The sequence below is a fragment of the Verticillium nonalfalfae genome, assembly GCF_003724135.2.
Source record: "Verticillium nonalfalfae strain VnAa140/NRRL 66861 chromosome Unknown scaffold_45, whole genome shotgun sequence".
In the NCBI taxonomy this organism is placed as follows: Eukaryota; Fungi; Ascomycota; class Sordariomycetes; order Glomerellales; family Plectosphaerellaceae; genus Verticillium; species Verticillium nonalfalfae.
In genome coordinates this window covers 160,623-180,077 of record NW_021167270.1, presented here as the reverse complement: position 1 = coordinate 180,077, position 19,455 = coordinate 160,623, and the positions used below count along the sequence as shown (strand labels likewise).

The window sequence follows — 19,455 nt, the reverse complement described above, 5'->3', positions numbered from 1 at the left end:
AGCAAGAAGCAGTCCCGGTCCGAAGCTCTCTTCCGACGGAACTCGTTGAAGCGACTGTCCACAAGCTCCCATCACGATCACCCAGACCCACCCACCGCCTATGCCGACCCTCGTCCACACGCCACGCCACCCCTCCATCCACCATGGATCTGGGGGATTCTAACGGCGCACACGAGCAGCACAAGATGCCTCGCGCGCTGCCCGCCGACCTCCCCACCTCCCTCAACGACAGGAGACAGCGGCCGACGGATCTGGTCCAGGAGACCGAGATGTATGATGGCTGGCAAGGCATGTCTCTGAACCCTCCCTCTGTCCGCTTTTGCCTCTCCTTTTCTTTCCCTTGCTCCCCTCCCCCCAATATCCCAATCCCACCCATTCATTCCAACACAGGGGCCCGGCATGAGGAGACGAATGAAGACTATACACACACACACACACACACACACACACACACACACACACGTTGCAAGTCGGGCTAACACGGCGTGTCCCTGGCGAAAACAGGCCAGTCCCAGTTCCTGACGTCCCCGATCCTCGCCAAACCGCTGTCCTTCACCGATCTGACCCTCGACGACGACCGCGCCTACGACGACGACGCCGCCGCCGCCAAGGGCCCCGCCAGCAGCGACACGCGCCTCATGGAGATGCTCGCCGCCCAGGCCGCCCACCAGGCGGCCCCGAGCTTTGGCGACGAGGCCGCCATCCTCGCCGACGACGCCCTGTCCGACGCCGAGCGCCGCGACATGCTGCAAAAGGCCCTCAACATGGCCGCCAGCAACGGCGACGTCGAGCGCATCGAGCGCCTCCTCGGCGGCGAGGCCAAGGCCCTGCTTGATATCAATGCGGCCGACGAGGACGGCACGACGCCCCTCATCTATGCCAGCTGTTTTGTACGTTTCCCCTCCCCCTTGCCCCATCCCCGTTCCCCCTTTGCCCCTTGACCAGACACACCAGACGTGGCGTCCTCGCGACCCGAACCGGAATGCCAGAGGCGAGAGGGGCGAGCCGGCTGACAGTCCACACAGGGCCACGATGGCGTCGTGCAGGCGCTCATCGACGGCGGCGCCGACGTCGACCGCCAGGACCGCAACCAGTGGAGCGCCCTCATGTGGGCCATGACGAACCGCCACAAGGGCATCGCCAAGATGCTGCTCGACAATGGCGCGTCGCCCGAGCAGAAGACGTCGTCGGGCCGCACGGCCTTTGACTTTGTGCCGCCCGACAGCGACATGTCCTTTTACCTCCACGACAGCGGCTACAACATTGGCAACGCGGGGACCGACGACTTTTACAACCCGGGCTTCGAGCAGGACCGCTTCGAAGAGGAGATGGCCGAGAACGAGATGCGCAGGCGCATGATGATGGACAGCGCGCGTGATCTCGAGGTCGACCTCGGCAATGTCGGCATCGACGATCAGCCAGAGGTACGGAAGAAAAAGATCGACAAGGGGAGAAAGACTGCTGACAGCGTTTGCAGGAACCCGATGAGTTCGAGGAAGAGCAGCCCGAGTTTGACTGGAGCCGCTGCCTGCACGACCAAATGTTTGTCTTCCAGGAGCACGAGCTCGACCGCATCCTCGACATTGTCATCACCAACATGCGCCCGCAACGGTCGCCGACGCAGAAACCGGTCCCCGCCAACATGATCTTCCTCAGCGCGCGGTACGCGCACTACCACGCGAGCGCCGACCTGCTGGCCAAGCTGCTCATCTCGGCCATGGACAAGATCAACGACGTGGTCGAGGAGTACCAGTGGGACATGACGATCCTCGCCTTTTGGATCTCCAACGCGACGCTGCTGCTGCACTACCTCAAAAAGGACGCCGGCCTGATGGAGGCGACGGGCGAGTTCCAGGCGCAGCTCGCCGAGCTCATCAACGAGATTTTCATCCTCATCGTGCGCGACGCCGAGCGCCGCCTCGACAAGGTGCTCGACGCCGCCATGCTCGACCATGAGACGATTCCCGGGTTCGAGAACATTACATTTCAGAACGAGTGGAGGATATTCAAGCGCAAGACCCAGGTCAAGGAGGAGCCGATCGAGAAGCGCTTCCGGCCGCCGTCGCCCAAGCAAAAGGCCAAGCCGGCGCCGCGCAACGTCACGTCGCTGCTGTCGTCGACGCTCTTCGTCCTCGACCTCTACGACATACACTCGGTCATCACATCGCAGATTACATCGCAGCTGCTGTACTGGATCGGCGCCGAGCTGTTCAACCGCATCATGTCGAACCGCAAATACCTCGCGCGCACAAAAGCCATGCAGATCCGCATGAACGTCTCCCTGCTCGAGGACTGGGCGCGCACGAACAACAGGCAGCCCGAACACTACGAGGGCGGCGAGACGCGGTCCACGGGCGAGACGACCATTGACGCCGCACGGCGGCATCTCGCGCCCGTCATCCAGCTGCTGCAGTGGCTGCAGGTCTTCTCGTCCCTCGACGCCGACGATCTCGAGGCGCTCGTCGGCACGCTGCAGCAGCTCAAGCGCATGAGCCCGCAGCAGCTCATCCACGCGGCGCAACATTACAGACCCGAGGTCGGCGAAAAGGGCCTGCCCAAGAGCGCGCTCAAGTACCTCAACGCCATACAGCAGGAGCACGACCGGCGCAAGGAGGAGAACCGCCACAGCCGTGGGGCGTCACCGGCGCCTCCCAAGACGACGCCGAGCGCCCCAGCGACGCCGGTCAAGGGGCAGACGGCGGCAGCGGCAGAAGCCGACACGCCCCAGCAACAACAAAAGTCCCCCCACACGGACGACGGACCACAGGAAGAGGAGGAGGATGTGCCGGAAAATCTGCTGCTCGACCCGGCGCTGATGCTGCCATTTTCATTGCCAAGCGTCACGGACATGCTCGTTTCGTTTGGGGCCGGGTTTGGCGGGCTCAACCGGGAGAGGGAGAGGAAGTACATCCCGACGGTGCCGCCAGAGTTTCTGGCCAAGCTGGAAGCGAGTGGGGCACGGAAGGGTCCCATGTTCAGCGAGAAGGACTGGGAGAACGAGGAGGTGTAGAAAGATAACGACAGGACCTAAAGACTCATTAGGCTGGGCTCGGCCCGCGGGGTGAAGCTCGCTGCCTGCTGCCTCTGTGGTGCACAGCTAGGCGTGGTGATGAATAGAAGGGCCGGGGGCGGCGCGGCAGGCGTTTGTCAGTACAATTGCAAAGCGACGACGACATGAATCTTGGCGACTGCGAGGAAGAACATGTGGGCAACAGCCAGTGGTGAGGACCTCAATAGTGACACCCTTTTTTTCCGTCCTCAGTGGCCTCCCCCCCTTTTCAGATGCCGTGTCAACGAGAATTGTTCAGCTCGTGACACGTTCCTACGCGCGTGTATGTGACGAGTAGAAAGAAAATCCACGTTGCAGGGCTCTCTCTGTAAGTATGAATATGTTGACATGGTCAGAGAACAAGAAGAACGGGCCGGCAGGTGAAGAAGCACGGTGCGGAAGGGGGGAACAGAGGAGATGACGAGCCAAGCCGTGGGCGTTCGAGTCGTGCGTGCCTGACTGGTTCTCACGTCGCTTGTCAACCGAGGCGAACGGCCCACGTACAGCCTGCCACGTCAATCATGCACCAATTCGACAACGTCTTTTTTTCTTCCTCGAGCTGACTGGACGAAGTCTTGTGATATCTGATTGAAAATTTTGTTGATAAAGAAAAAAAAAACCGCCTGCTGAAGAGAGGTTCGGCAAGGAATGGCTCGGGCGGGATTGGCCGACTTGTAGATTGCCGACTTACTTTGTCCTGCGAGGCGTGTTTCTTTTCCTCCCCGGGGGGCCTAGGAGTCTGGGGGAGCCCTGGAGAGGATTATTGATTATCTGATGCTTCCCCCCCCCTCTCTCTCTATCTCCAGGAGTGGAGAGGAGATCAATGGAAGCTGATGCGCAAGTGGCCCTCGGGAGGCAGATCGCTGGCCAGCTGGTGGCGGTTTGTGGTTTTTCTTTTGGCGGGCGGACCGAGACAGTGGGTTCGGAAATCGTGTCAGCCGGTCATGGTACCTGCATTGACGGCTGTGTGCCTGCGCCTGTATTTGGTGCCTGGATCTGGGGTTGATCTAGATTTTGATCGGAGGAGACCTGATGATGGAGAGGAGCGGATGATGGACGGGGAGGTTCGAGGGGAGGTTCGAGGGGAGGTTCTGCGAGAGGGATGGCCAAGGCGTCTGCAAACGGCAGTTGGGCTTGAGCTTGGATAGCGTGGGGACGCTTGTGACCTGTGTCGGTAGCAGAAAGAGAAGTGAGTTGCTTGGCAGGCAAAGATTGAGGGCCATGAGGCATGAAGCAGTATTGGGTAGAGCGGGTATGGAATAGGTTCCGTTCGTGATGACCCAAGACGAGGCAATGTGAGGTGAGGTGGCATGTCACGTTCGCTGCGTTGGCAACGGCAGGCACCATGGACAATACAATACGATAGGCGCATGTGGTTTGGCGGCAGTTGCACAATGCCTAGAGCGGTGACACCCAAGATACCGCGTCAAACGCCCATTGACAGCGCACCACGGCAAGTCGTCTTCAAGTCCATGGTATCATGAGGGGATGATGCCCCTCTCCTTCTCCATTCATCGTTTGCAGCAAGTCGCCAGCAGTAGAAAACAGCTGCCGCAGCAGAATCGCGTCAACGATCTCTGACAGAGCAAGACACACAAAGAAAAAAACAGCACGAGCTGCTCGCACAAGAGAAAACAAAACGTCCATCAGCTGGACCCCATGCATCCATGGCCTTTTGTTTCTGTTTTGCTTCTCCGGCTCCCAAGCATCTGTTCCCGGTAGCTCTCGACACAGGCACACACACCCACACACACCAATCCGGGGATCACAGACGCTTCTCAGCCGAGCAGAAGCAAGGGGCACTTGACCCTATTCCTGTCAAAGGGATCTATTGACTCGGAACCTCGATCAACAACAAGACACCACGACGATCTGGGTCTGTCTGGGTCTGTCTGGATCCTGGGTTACTGCTTTTGGTCTTGGTTCGACTAGTTTGTCTATAATATCGAGCCTTTTCCCCCTTGGCTTCTCCCTCGGCACTTCCCTCGATCGGTCCCTCGTCTCATCATCTCATCCCATCCTTAACCGCAAACAAACAACGAGCATCATCATCATCATCAACATCATCAACAACAACAACAACAACAAATCAACGACACTCACGCCCTCGACGCTACCTTCTTTTATCCACTTAAACGACCTCACGATCCCTCTGATTCACGACGACACCACACCGTCCCGACGCTCGTTCCTTGCTTCGTCCTTACACGCGCCCGTCACCCCTCACCCCTCCCAACTAGCGACAGGACCAACACCAACATCCACGCACCACCATACACACACCTGAGCTACTCCGTCGAGCTATACTGAGCCAAGAGACAAAGCTCAGCTCCCTCCTACCTATCAGCTCCCGTCCACTACCAGTTCGCCTGTGTGCCAAAGAAAAGTGCCCTTAGCACAGACCCTCCTACAGCCACAGGTCGACCAGCTTTCCCCGCGCGCTGTCCCATCGTACACGCCTGCTACTGCAAGGCACGCACGAGGTTAATCCGCCCTCTTGCCGGCGATCGTCATCTGTGCACGCCCCCTAGCACGGCATCAATCAAGATCCCCACCCATACCGCCGTACGCCACAGTACAGTACGACCCTCCTAGATGCCCACCGCGACCAACACCAACAGCCTGAGGGCAACGAGGCACAAGCCGTCGGCCCTGATGCCGCTTCCCCTCAGCGTCACCTCCATCTTCAGCGACGTCGTGGCTTTTCGGTACGAGAACACAGTGCAGGCCGAACCACCTATTCTGATGCCGCCTCGCTCCCTCACCGGAACTGCGCCTACTTCCCCCAACACCTCAACAACCAACTTGACCTCGAGCAGCAGAAGAACATCCGTCACCACAACGAGGTCTGCGCCGCGCCCGCCCACCTCGCCCTGCACCTCCTCGCCCCGGTCCCCGCCCACATCTCCCTCCGCCGCCCGTAACCCCCCGTCTCGTGTCGTCGTCGTCGCGCCACCGAACGAGCAGCACCCCGCCCTCCGTAGTCTATTTGCCAGCCGCGACACATCCATCCCCCCCGAAGAGGCGTGGAAGCGCGACTCGGGCCTCGCACGCACCACCTCATCAACCACCCTCTTTAACGAGGACGAGGACGACGAGGACAGGGACAAGCTCCACGATATTGCCTTGTACGACAAGCATTTTGAAGCGGGCGTCACCGTGACCACAGCACCGACACCATCCCCACCCTCCCTTCACGACACGGAATCAGTCTACTCCACCGACGATCAGCCCGAGCATCCATCCCTGCCCTCACCACTCGCCATCGCCTGCGTCACCTCGTCAACCGTGTCGTCCATCGTAGGAGAGTCAGCGCCGCCGCCACCGTCCGCACCTACACCGACCCGCCGACTCATCAAGAGCCTCAGCTTGCGGACCTTGAACACGACCAAACGTTTCCAACGGAACAAACAGCTCTCGCTAAGCGAAGAAACAAGCCCCATCTCAGCCACATCAAGTGCCGCCCCCATGCCCTTGCTCTCGCGGGGGCCCGCAGCGTGCCAGGGCCAGCAGCATGCCAGCCCCGTCCCGCATCACAATCTCCATGACCATCCCAGTTCCCCAGCCAGCACCAGCGAGAAATCGCCTAATCTGTCCCCTGTCGCCGTCGCCTCGTCGCCGGCGCCGCACCTGCCTGCAGACGCCCCCGCCGACCCTGACTTTTCGCCCCTTTCCATCGCCATCCCGAACGACGCCTTTCTCGACGATGATTTCCTCTCCAACCTAAGCTTCTCCCAACGCGGCAGTGTCATGTTCAGTGGTCGACGCGCAGTCTCCCAGCCCACCGACAGCACCATGGAGGCCGAGGGCGACTTGCACCCACCGCCGACGGCCGTGTCGCAGAAGGCGCACTCCGAGGACATTGCCAGCCCCAGCATCGCCATGACGACCACCACCGCCACCAGCGACACCGCCCTCGAGACGGCATCCCAGACCACCACCACCCCCAGCATTCGCCTCCTGTCCCCCGAGGCTGAGAAGGACTCGCAAAAGGTGAGATCGCTCTATGAATCTGGCGATGTCATCAATTGGGAAGACGGAGGACGCCTCTCCCCGCTCGGCGAGCAGAATGAACCCGTCCCGAGCGAGGAGCTGGAGAATGACCCGTATGGTTTCCTTGTCGCCTGCTTCTGCTTCGCCTCGAACACCCACTGACCTGGTCCTCTTCCTCAGGGTCTCCGAACTGCAACCTCCTCTCGCGTGGCCTACACCGCGCTCCGCAACCTCTTCGTCCTCCCGACCCGAGCAGCAGGGCGCGCGCCGCGAACATGAACGCGCCGGCGGCATTGAAGACTGGGAGGATATTGAGAATGCCGATGTCGACCGCTACGGCTTCATCGCTCCGCCCCGCAACCCAGACTCGCGCGTCGGCACGCCCACCGAGCTCAAGTCTGCACAGTATGCTCCTAGGAGGAGGAACCTGTTGATGAAGCGCGATCCGTCCGGCGGCCTCTCGAGCCATCTCGGCGCCGGCGGCCGCTCGCCCAGTAGGAAGGTGTCAGCCCGATCGCTGAACACGCAGAACTCGGGCTTGTCGGTGCGCTCGCGCCGCTCCACGCGGTCTGCCATTCGCCAGGCCAGCAACTATCTACCACACAACCGCAACCGCCGGTGGATGGACGAGGCCGGCGACATGCTGACACTCGCACCGGGCATGGAAGACGAGGAGAAGGTCGAGAAGATCTCTGAGGCCATCAAGAAGAAGGAGTGGGAGCGCTCCGAGAAGTGGCGCAAAATGGCCAAGGTTGTCAAACAGGGCAAGGACGGTGAGGGCATGTACTTTGAGTTTGATGTCAAGAACCCCAAGCTCATTGAACGCACGTGGAAGGGCATTCCTGATCGCTGGCGCGCCTCTGCATGGTACTCGTTCCTCGCAACGAGTGCGCGCGGCCGGAAGGACTCGGCGCCGGAGGGGGACATTATCGCTGCCTTCCGCCGCTACCAGGACATTGGCTCTCCGGACGACGTGCAGATCGATCTCGACGTGCCACGCACCATCAACCGCCACATCATGTTCCGTCGACGCTACCGTGGCGGTCAGCGATTGCTCTTTCGCGTGCTACACGCGCTGTCACTGTACTTTCCCGACGTCGGCTACGTCCAGGGTATGGCCTCGCTGGCCGCTACCCTCCTGTGCTACTTTGATGAGGAGAAATGCTTCGTCATGCTCGTGCGCATGTGGCAGCTGCGCGGGCTGGAGGCGCTGTACCAGCCCGGCTTTGAGGGCCTCATGGGCGCGCTTCGGGAGTTTGAGACGCAGTGGTTGGGCGGAAAAGACGTCGCAGGCAAATTGGTACGTTCCCTTGCGCCCCTCATGAATGTATCAGGCACTAACTATCGCAGACCGACCTCTGCATCGACCCCACTGCGTATGGTACGCGCTGGTACCTCACCCTCTTCAACCTCTCGATTCCTTTCCAGGCGCAGCTCCGCGTCTGGGACGTCTTCCTGCTCCTCGGTGAGGCAGCTCCTGAGCAGCGACCCATGACGGCCAAGTCTGCTGGGCCGCCGTCGGCAGCACTTCCAGTGATGGGCATCGATATTGTGCACGCAACGAGCGCAGCTCTCATCAGCGCCCTGGGTGAGGTGCTGCTCGATTCGGACTTTGAAAACGCCATGAAGGCGCTGACGTCGTGGATCCCCATCAAGGATGAGGACCTGCTCATGAAGGTTACCAAGGCAGAGTGGCGGGCGCAGCAGGGGAAGAAGCGGGCCTAGAAGGCTCTGCTAGGCGGATAATGCCGTCTGCTCTCCGGCCGGCTCGACCGGGGAGCACGCGGGTGTACGAACGATGATGTCGGTTCACCAAAATGGTAGTCTCAGTGGGAAGGCGGGCGGACTGGGGAGCTTCCATGTTGAAGTGTGCAAGGCGTTGGCGGTGACAGTGTCTCCCTCTCTCCCTTTTTCTTATTCTTCTTCTCTTGTTCTTTCTCTGGGTCTGTTGTTGTTTTCTGCTCTGCGTTTGGCACGCGATACCCCATGTGCGAATGACTTTGCCTAGACGGCTGGACACGTTTTCTTTTGTCGCTTGTTTTAGAGCTCCGGCACGATGGCTTGAGGCTGTGTTGATACAAGACGGCTAGTCGGGGGGTTGAATGCATAATGTCTAAGTTGAATGGACTATTGAATATCAAAGCATAACTGGAACTCTGAGCTTTATATGTGTGAGCTGGCTGGCGGACGCCCTTGGTAGCTGACCTGGGTGGTACATCTGTCAGCTACAGGCCTGGTTCAGATGGTCGTATGCCATGTGCTCCATCTAAAGACTCTCACTGAGCGCCTTCGCGTATACCGTCGCTTATTCTTGCAAACACGACGTGGCCCCACTGGTGATGGCACGGCGGGTAGTATCATGTTCTAGTGGGTATGTCCGTTCAGTTGCATCTCCCATGCTGAGTGCCCATCAATTCGGAGAACCTAATTGAGTCTGGTAACCCGATCATACGGATCAAGCGTTTCTCCGGGCTGCTTATGACAATCCATGGCTGCGATTTCTGAATTGGGCACCCTCGCGGTCGGCTTAATTCGTTTGGTGAAATGTTTCCTCCGGCACAAGGCGCGATGCTGTTCGTTGCAGACCTAGGACAGAGGTGTCGAGCCTGTACAACCATACACTCCTCCTTGCAGAGAGATAGACAGAGCGGGAGAAATTAAGACAGAGAGCTTTCGTGCTGATAGCCTCTAGACTGGCTGGCTAGTCTATCTTGGATACAGGTGGACGTAACACACGATTCTGTCGTTTCTGTAGTCTTGGATTCTTCAGCAACAGACTGGTCTATCACGCTGTATGGGGTTCTTCACGGAGTATCTAGCTAGGAAATCGTTTGTCAGGGGAACCAAGTACGTTTTGGATGCCGTCCCTTGAAAACTCTGTGTAGTTTACTCGAGCTGCTTTTTCTTGTATGGAGTGGGTGCTTCCAGGCACATGTTATCTTAGGTTTGAGGTTATTTGGAGGAGTTCGTCGCTGCTATTTGCGCATCACTTTTCTAAGAGTAGATGTGAGGTTCACTTTTTCATCAACTTTTGGGGTCTTTCATTTCCAGTAGTAGACTTTCTAAAGCATGTTTTGGTTATTCAATGCCACGGCAGGGAGGGTTTTGGATAGAGCCTCGTCTACGAGACTAGGTTTCTGTATATCTGTGTTCTGCTCGAGAAGATACCTTGAAGACCACTGCTCTTGTTGTATCTGACTGCGAATCAGAAGATCACTGTTTTGTGCCCTACTATGGTCGCAGAAAGGCCTTTCAACCATACCGTGCAAGAAGACTGAAAACGCAGAGAGAAGGATACCGAAAAACAGAAGAGGCAAGCTTTCCAAACGCCAACGCCAACCACTCTCAATTACCTCCAGCAAAGACATGCCCAAGGAGAGCCACATTGACTTGTTGCTCCGAACTGAAGACCTTGTCCCAAGCTCGACTCGGTTCCACGGCCACCAGGATAGGATATCTTCCAATGCCCCAGTCCACTGGGTTTGAAGATAAAGCATGATGGACTTCGTCGCCTCGCGTACCATTCTTATCTGTGCATCGAGGTCCGCTAGGTCTGGATTTGCGTCTGGTCATTTCCTTTGTCACAGTTCAATTCATACATCTCTAACACAAGTCGCAACCTGACGCGACGGCTGGCAGTAGTAGGGGTATGACTTCAAGAGCAACGGCCCTTCCATACGTACGTCGCAGCCTCTCGCTGGACACCCAGACCTTGCATCAGAGTCTTCACCAATCATTCCCTCACCTGTCTGCTTCATGCTTCTGTCCGCCACTTCCCTCTCTGAACGACGTACAAGTCGAGGCACATGCTCGACTCGGAAGACGCACGCAGAATTCGTGTCGACCTTCCCTCCCTAGACAAGTGCTCCTGCATGATGAAAGCCTCAGATCGAACCCGTTCGTTCGCCCGTTCACAGCCATGTAGCCACACCTCGATCCAGCATCCCATGTCCATTGGCATCAGAGACACGCCAGCACTGCAGTCCTTGGCCGAGATTGACCGGCCGGTCGAAAACGACGCATGAGCGCACGACAACAATATCAGACAAAGCACCCCCCTCCCCTTATCCAGCATCCCAGGGGCGGGGGCATGATACCACCAAACAGGCAGGAACCCAACTCGTTCGAAACCCATCTAGTCCGCAATCTCCATCAGGATTCCGGGGGCCAGCCACCCTTCGCCTCAAAAACACCGGGTGAAGGACAGTTTTCCCCTCAGACACCCCCAACCTGGGGAGGTGCTTTGCGCATAATCACCATATGTGTGGCCCATCTCCGCTTTTGCCAAATTTGACCTCGGAGGCCCCCCCGAAGGCTTTTCCCCTGCCGGCAGAGGCGCCCGTCTCCCCCGGTCTCGCGACTTGTCCCTTTTCGCCATGAGAAATCACTTCATCTCGAGAGCAGTGCAGTCGTACTACATCACACAGAAGTGTCACCACGCCTTTTTCCCTCTCTGACGTCATCATGTCGAGCGGCAGTGATCTTTTCGCCCCAGCCTTCTTCATCCCACGCAGCCCTACGTACCTAGGTCCCTATCTAGGTCCCTACCTAAATCCCTACCTAAATCCCAACCTACCACCTGGGCTTGCTTGGTAGTAGTAGTACGTGGCCAGACCGTCCTCCTTTGTTCCACGCCCCCACCACCACCCTCCTTCCGCTGCCCTCCCCAGACTTGTTCCCATGCCAGCGGCTGTCCCGCGCGCCGTCCCATGTCTCACCTTACGTGCACCCCGACAGCCGATAGGTGCGCCCATCCTGTTTGTTCCCCTCTCTCCCCCTTCCCACCCACCCCCCCCGCCTCTCCGGTGCCGAGCAGACAAAGGAACAAAAGGGTGACGGGAAAGGGTCAAGCAGGAACCGCTCGTTTCCCAGATCTAGGGTTGCCATCAGATGTGCAGACAAACAGACGTGAGATGTGAGGAGCGAGACACCAGGCGGCAAGCGATAAACGACGAGCCACACACCCATGCCACAAAACGTCGCAGTGGCCAGCGCCGCCCCTGAGTGGTCCATCTCACGGCCGGTGCCCGAATCCGGCATGTCCTAACGAACTAAACTTCATGGAGTTGATTGTTCGGGTCACCAGCCGCACGCATGCAATGGCCGTGCAGCAAGCGAGAAGAAGAGCAAACCTCCCAGTACAGACGGACCCGGCTACCAGGGAGGAGACGAGAGAGATAGTGAGAGAGAGAGAGAGAGAGACAGGGAGACTGAAGGCGCGCGGGCCCTTGTAGGGGAGTCTCGCTCCCTCTCTCGTCTGCCTGCAAGGTGTGGAAAAATCACGGCACACGCCCCTCTACGCGCCGAACAGGATCGCCTTGCATCCTCCCTCTGGCCCCCCTCCACGCAACGACCAGGACCCAAAGAACAACAGAACATGAAGAAAAGGCCAATGGAACGGCTCGAGATGCGCGCAATGCGAATCAAGGCGGGGAAGCAGGTGGCCGATTGAAGATGAAGGGCAGAAGAAAAGCCTCCCCAATCAAACAAGCGAAATACGACCCCAGGGTCTGAAACATGCCGTCCCGAAGCTCACCTCCCACCTTCCTGCAGCCCAAACGGGGAGAGAGAGAGAGAGAGAGAGAGAGAGAGAGAGAGAGAGCCTCTGGCATGCCCAAGCAGCCTAACCCGAACGGGAGTAAACGTAGACGAGGGAGGCAGAAATCCAACGTCCAAATGGCGGCACAGAAATTGCATCCTCCTGCGGAAACCGGTTTCGGCAAATTTGGCACGGCAGCAAATCAAGGGTGCGCAGTGAATGATCAGTTCAATGTTGATAAATCTCTGCTCTCAGCGCAGGCTATCGCAATACATGTCCGAAGGCGGCGAGACGGGCACAACCCCCAGGCCCGGCCCAAGCTGTTATCCCCCGCCTCGCCGCCTCCCTCCTGGTGCGAACGTTCAACCGCGCCCGCTCGAAAAAAGGCCGACAAGCACGCCTCTCCAGACCCCCTCTCGCACCCGAGACAGGGGAATGCTGCGTCGGCTGCTGACTCTGTGCTTGTTTTTGTTTTCTGAAGTGTTGCAACAAAATGCTGTCGTCAAGCCGCCCCCTCCCTCCTTCGCACTGCTTCTACAGAACCATGAGATAGAAGAGCTGGACAAGGGGAACCAAAGAAGAGAAGACAAGTAGAAGGACCTAATAGGTACAATGAAGAAAAGAAAAGACCCTATGGTATGATGTGTTCGAATTCAAATTGAGCGCTTGCGACCCGAGACTGGTCAAAACCGAAGCGTTCCGCCCCTCAGATGCCCCGTTGCCGGCCCGCCTGCCTGCCTACTCCCTAGATGCGCTGATCGAAAGTCCCCAAGCTGAGATCCTAACACCCTTGTCCTGTAATGATGTTTCTCGAATCGAGAGTCGGAGAAGCGCCCCCTAGCCCGCTGGGGGCCAAGAAAAAAAGAATGGAAACGAAAAGGCGGCCATCGAGACCCATGAGGGTTTGTCGAGTGTTGAAAGGTAAGAATAATGTGCACCCGTAGAATCGAAAAGTGTCGTCACGGTCGTATCCGAAAAGAAAATGCCCCTGTCAACGGGTGTGTCGCGCTCAGCCCTGGAGCTGAAAAAAATCGCCGGTTGGCCTATCTGCCATGTCCTGGCTGTTCATTGATCGCCTCGTCTCGCGTGGCTACCGATCCTGCGGATCATCTCCCATGCTGCTCGGGACTGCTTCTTCTGCTACTGACGTTATGTCCTTCCTCTTGATGTGATTGCTGCTGCTGCTGCTGCTGCTGCTCCTGGTGATGTCGCTGGTACTCTGCCTGCCGCTCCTGATCCTGTCTTGTCTCCGCCGAAGAAGAGGAAGGGTACGTTGACGCGTACGATGGCTCTTCCGATAAAAGCGACGAGACTGAATGGCCTCCAGCGATGCGGTTGACATGATGTTGTAGAGATGGTCCGGTCGCCATTGGGGACGAGGCTCTGGGGGTTCCCGAACTCTCGCCGTGGTGGAGTCCGCCCATTCTGTACGACGGTTGGTCGCTGCCCCTCCGAGAATGCTGACCCCGCCGCCGACTGGGTGGTGGGTTGCTCAGCGTCGCACCGGGCTTGAAGAGAACGGGTGGAGATCTGAATCGATGCTGCTGGTGGCTCGGCATCGGGGCGGCCTGCTGCGGATCCGTTGCCTTGCGCTTGTTTCTGGGAGACTCTCCTACTTCGCCTCGACAAGCCAGGGTTAGCTTAAAGCGAATCTCGCTTTCTCTTGCTCTTGTTGGACGCACCAGATGGTGTCGCCGGCTGATTTGAGCTTCCGGCTTGGGAGGTGGGCGGTTGCCAGTGGTGGAAGTAGATGCCAGGACTCTGTTGCTGCTGCTGTGATTCTTGTTGGCCTGATAGTTGCTGGGATGGCGCGTGTCCGCCGTGGATGTGCCCATGCATTGACGACTGCGACTGGCCTGCCGGTGGTGCTCCCGTGTTGAGACTAGGCAGGTTGGAGCTGGGGCCGACTGCACGTCCTGTTGACCCTGTTGACGACAGGGTCTGGGCTCTGCCTCTAGTCTGAGGTGACCCAGGGTAGGCAGCATAACCGTGAGGACCAGGCGCTGATACTGGTGTCGAAGGCACCCCCGTGTAGGGACCGTACCCATGCGATTGCGAGTCTCGCCTATGTTCAGGTGACCGCTGACCGCCTTGGGTAGACATGAGTTGAGGATGCGCTCCGTGGCCCTGCGATGCGATGTACTGCTGCGCAATGTCTAACGCCGTGGGTGATACAGCTCCCCCCATTCCGGCAAAAACGAGAGGTACAATAGGCGGCGGGATACCGCCTTGAAGCGAAGTTCGCAGCATGTCGGCCTCTATCCTTCGCTGCTCAAGGCGCAATGACTCCTGCTTGGTCCTTTCCTCTTCCTGCTTCCGACGGTCCTCCTCGGCCTTGGCGGTGAGCCAGCTTCTCATGGACTCCTCGGCACCCTGCCACTGCGGGGGTGGACCTGGCAGCTGGCCAAGATGATGGTGGGCATGGGCGGATGACGACGAGATGGACGAGCTCAGACCGGGTTGCGAGGCTGGCGGTAACGGAGGCGGCGGAGGGCCTGATGCGCTGCTGGCGTGAGACTGCTGAGGCGGCAGTGTCATTGCAGCCGGCATCGGCAGCCCGCGGTGCGGTGCGGACATGAGATGCTGGTCCGGAGGGCTGTGGCTGCGAGGGATGGACGGCAGCCTCTTGCGGGCAGGCTCTTGGTAGGCCAGAGGAGGTGAGAGGCGGGATGTAGAAGGCGGAGTCGGAAGGTCATGGACGGACTTGTAGCCGTAGTGTACTGGCTGCTTGGCTGTGAGCATCGTCATGTATACTTTTGGTAGGTGGTGCGACTATGGCTGGAGCCTCTGGTTGGGCAACATGGGAGGAGAAGCAATTGTCAAGGCAGGGTTGGGCAGTGAGACCGAAACAGAGGGGAAGGGAAGGGGGGAAAAAACAAAGGAAGAGATAGTAGCTTAGAAGGTGAAGAGTAGGGTGGTGGGAATAACCTTTGGAAGTGCAAACCTGGAGAGGAACGACCGGCTCAAGTAAGTAGATGTAGTACGCTGTAATGACCGGATGGGCGGGGCGGATGGTGATGAGCTATCTCCACGAGCAGGCCCAGCCCTTCATCTAGTCATGGGTACAGACGGGTACAGAGTACCGGATGGACACACAGGCATGCCTCGAGAGCTCGCCAAGGTAGTAAGGGGAGGACACCCGACGTAGGGACGGGTCGGGGGCTCCAGGTCTAGGTCCAGGACAAGGTCCAGGTTCAGGGACGTACACCAGAGGTACCCGGGAATGGAGCCGTAGTGAGGGCAGCGTGCTCAAACGGTAGCAGTCGTGGGAGTAGTATTAGTAGTGAGTAGTAGCAGCACCAAGAACGAGACTCTGGGGGCGTTGAGGGTGGTGTCCGTTGCCTCTCTAGCCCGGCCGGGGTTGTCGGAGGGGGAGGGGGTGTCGTCCACAGGGAAACCTGGTAGTGAGATGAGTGGCAGGCAACGCGTGGGAAGGAGACGACGCAGCAGCGAGCCTCCAATGTACCCTTGTACCGCTCTGCACAAGAGAGAAGAACCGCTCAGCCCAAGCCGTTGCTTGACAGTTTAGACAAGGACCAAAGGGGAAAGGTCGATGGCCGTGTGGAGAAGCCGGACGGCCTGGTGTATTTCAATGACAACCAGCGCGTATCAGAAGAGATGACTTTGGAGGGGAACGGACACGGGGGTGTGTGTCCAAGCCGGAGGGGGGTGACGGAGGAGAGAGAGGGGGGCGGTCCAGGGGTGTGGTGTGTGGCCGTGGCGGGGCCTTTGCCAGAGTGTGACCAGGTGTGGCGAAGGTCTGAAAGGTTGATTCGAGGATCTGGGATGGGCAGACCTTGAAACTTGGATCTTGAATCTTGCGCCTTTCCTCCCTCTACGTTGGGATTAGTCTGCAGGAACGGTCAGATGAGAGAAAGGAGAGAGAGAGGAAGAGAAAAAGAGAGAGGAAAAAAAAAACTCTATCTTTGACTCGGCAGAGGTGGTGAACAATAGTTGCCAGCTGGGTTTCGCCACTATGGCTCGACGAAACGGGGACTTACGAGTCGCCATTTTTTTTTCTTTCTTTCTTTGCCTTACTTCTTTGACCAACCCCAGAAGATATCAACCTGGACAGTGGCTGAAGGGCACTGGGGCTCTAGAACCTACTCGTAAGGAGCAGCCAATGCAGCCACATTCGAGGGTATGTGTTGCTTGGATGTGCGGGTATGTGATGTGGAGGCTAAGGCACCTAGCCAGTAGTCAGCCCGTCGACTTGCAGGTAGGATGAGCCCGCCTCAAGCCCGCGGCTAGGACCAGGAGCCACAGGTGGTTTAGGTAGGGGCATAGCAGCCCTATCTCATTGACCGGCATCCCTTGACGACTCCTAGCAGCCTATGGTCTGCATTCTCTCGACAAAAGTCATGCCGTTGATTGTCAGAGCGGTTGAGAAGACCAAGCAGTACAGATTCTGTCATTCGCCGCGACAATCGGTGCAGCGAGGGAGGACTCCATTAAGCCCCCAAGGAGCAGCAGATCGACAACATCGGAATGTTCTAGGTGCGGGACTTGTGTGGAGACTGAGACTCGAGGGCCGATTGACGAGGCACGTTGGCAGGGATCGGGTTGACTGCAACCTTTGGACCAGAAGCACAAGTTCGTCCAACTGCCACAAACCACCCACATGGACACATGCGCCTCTTGCCCAAACGAGAGCATTGCCGAGTGGTGGGAGGGCGTAACGGCCGGCCTGTACACAACACGATCCTGTCGACGTGCGCGTGCCTCTTTCCGTACCAAGTAGAGTTCCATCCCGACGCGTGAAGCTGGGGCTGCTGTGGCTGATCAGCTTGTCGATTTCTCAGTCTGGCTTCCACCCACGTTGAGATTGAGCACCCCTCCCGGCCCCCTCCTCTTGACCCCCCTTGCACAGCGCCCCCCCCCCCCCTACCTGCCGGTCCTTTTTGGTGGACACTCATATCACGAACAAAGTCGGTTGGACCAGCCACATTGGGTTTTGTTACGGATGTGGCCTTGGAATGAGGACCAATCTTGCCGAGTGTGGGCAGAATAACACGGTCAAGAGGCACAGACCAAAGATGCCTCTCACGAAAGCTTGTGAGGCCAGTTGTGCAGGTTGTGTGGCGTTAGAATAGCTCCATGACTCGATGCGCTCGCTGCTGGTCACTCAGACTGCCATTCAAGCCAGTCCGAACAGTATACCAACACTAAAATCGAGTAGTGTGTACGGCTCTAGCCGTATCGAACGACGATCCATGTCACCCTCCCAGCCTGCCTCTGGGTGGCGAGCAGAAGACGCGGATCTGATGTCGAATCTGGTCGACGGCGTGTCACCAACGGCGCCTAGCAGGATATCCTGGCCTGCAGAGCGTCACCCACCACTTCGTCACCAGAGAGAAGGGATCGGAATTTGGAACATCGACGGTCAGAAGGCAGTCATTCAAGCGCCAGAGCTGGCACGCGCCGCAGTGCTATTGAGACAAATAGTCATCCCTCAAGTTGTATGGGTAAGGTACGGGGTCCAGTGAAACGTGAGACGAGCGATGAGGTGTTTGGAGCTGGGGCCAGCTCACCTCGTCCTCCGACTTCTGAGTCTTTGGAGGACCATTTGGGTGGCTCTGCTAGGTCAGGCTGGCCTTATGCAGCATGGTGAAGCACACAGTCCCGGCCGCGCCTCCGATCAAACAAAATTTGGATCCATCTTGAGGCAGGGAGACATCTTTCTTGAGCAACCTTCCCAAATCCTGCTCACTCACACGTTACTGTTCACTCAGTCGGGCGTTACGCCAATGGCCGTTCGTTGTCGCTATTCGGTGGCTCGAGTCACCGAGGCTGTGGTGTCGCAGCAGTTGACGCATGCTTCGGGGGCCGAAGTGTAATACCCAGTGGACGCATGCTGCGTAGTCCGTCCTGGAACCGGGCAGGCTGACGTACGTCCAGACACGGAATGTATTAGCGCGGCTCGTACTTGTCTGTCTATCCATGGTGGTGCATGAGTGAGGCAGAAGCCGTAGACCGCACATTTGAGTCTCCAGGGGATGGCGATTTCCAGATCAAAGCCATTGTTCCTCCTGCTGCAAGCTTTAGAAAGCAATTCGGTCTCGGTCTCGCTCATACACAAAAATGGGGCCCTGTTGGCAGATCCGGCTTACAGGAAAGAGTCCCAAAGTCTGTGGGCTGGTTCGCTGATGGAAAAGACCTCCAGTACAGTGAAAAGCCCCCGCATGGTGCACGAGTTTGGTTCGAGGGCACTTATGGCGCTGTGTCCGAGGGGGGTTCTTCCCCACATGCCACTTGTAAACTCAACTACGCCACACTGCTTCGTGCACTGATCTGGTTCAGGCAAGAGAATTCCATCTACCAGGCGAGGAGTGTAGCCGAGCGGCACGGATAGGACCGTGTTCAACCAAACGTTGTGTTCTTTTGGGTCATTGTGGCAAACCTCTGCCAGCGCTGTTGAAGGACTGTTGGCGCCAGCAGGACGAGAAGCCGGTACTGACAGGACAGTTCGCAATAAAAATTTAAAATGGAGCCCTGTCAAACCAGACCATGACGTTGGCGAAAAGAAATTTCTCAGAAAGCGGGAAGACGTCGGATGTATTGTACATGTAGCGCGAGTCTTGTATGGAGCCAGAGGCAGCATTGGCAGGCGTCGGAGTTGCATGATCTTACACCTGGACAGGGATCGATCTAGCTGGTATACTGTATACGGTGTGTGTGTGTTTGGTTTTCGTTCAGCTCATCAAGGGTGTATGGGGTCTACCAATTGATCGATCGACTGCGAAGGTTGACCGAAACAGGAAGCCGTCGAATGCGAGGACGAATGTTTTCCATCGTTGGGCGATCCTTTCGTGTCGATTCCAGTATGGCGTCGGAATGTCGGGTAACTCATCGGACGATCAGCGTGTTCTATGTT

The 19,455-nt window shown here is 57.9% G+C and overlaps 3 protein-coding genes across 3 annotated transcripts; 2 read left to right on the top strand and 1 right to left on the bottom strand.

Annotated features, from left to right (window-relative positions):
• Positions 1–143: 143 nt before the first annotated feature.
• Positions 144–3,010, top strand: D7B24_006420 (uncharacterized protein; the record flags this gene model as incomplete). Its single annotated transcript, XM_028640551.1, has 4 exons — positions 144–254; positions 510–890; positions 1,026–1,424; positions 1,478–3,010. The coding sequence occupies 4 exons, from the start codon at positions 144–146 to the stop codon at positions 3,008–3,010; spliced, it is 2,424 nt and encodes an 807-aa protein (XP_028495302.1).
• Positions 3,011–5,644: 2,634 nt separating this feature from the next.
• USP6NL (USP6 N-terminal-like protein) lies at positions 5,645–8,767 on the top strand (the record flags this gene model as incomplete). Its single annotated transcript, XM_028640550.1, has 3 exons — positions 5,645–7,155; positions 7,223–8,342; positions 8,393–8,767. The coding sequence occupies 3 exons, from the start codon at positions 5,645–5,647 to the stop codon at positions 8,765–8,767; spliced, it is 3,006 nt and encodes a 1,001-aa protein (XP_028495301.1).
• A 5,455-nt stretch (positions 8,768–14,222) lies between these two features.
• Positions 14,223–15,323, bottom strand: D7B24_006418 (uncharacterized protein; the record flags this gene model as incomplete). The annotated part of the gene is made up of 1 exon (XM_028640549.1): positions 14,223–15,323. One exon carries the CDS (start codon positions 15,321–15,323, stop codon positions 14,223–14,225), a length of 1,101 nt encoding a protein of 366 aa, XP_028495300.1.
• Between the last annotated feature and the right edge of the window lie 4,132 nt (positions 15,324–19,455).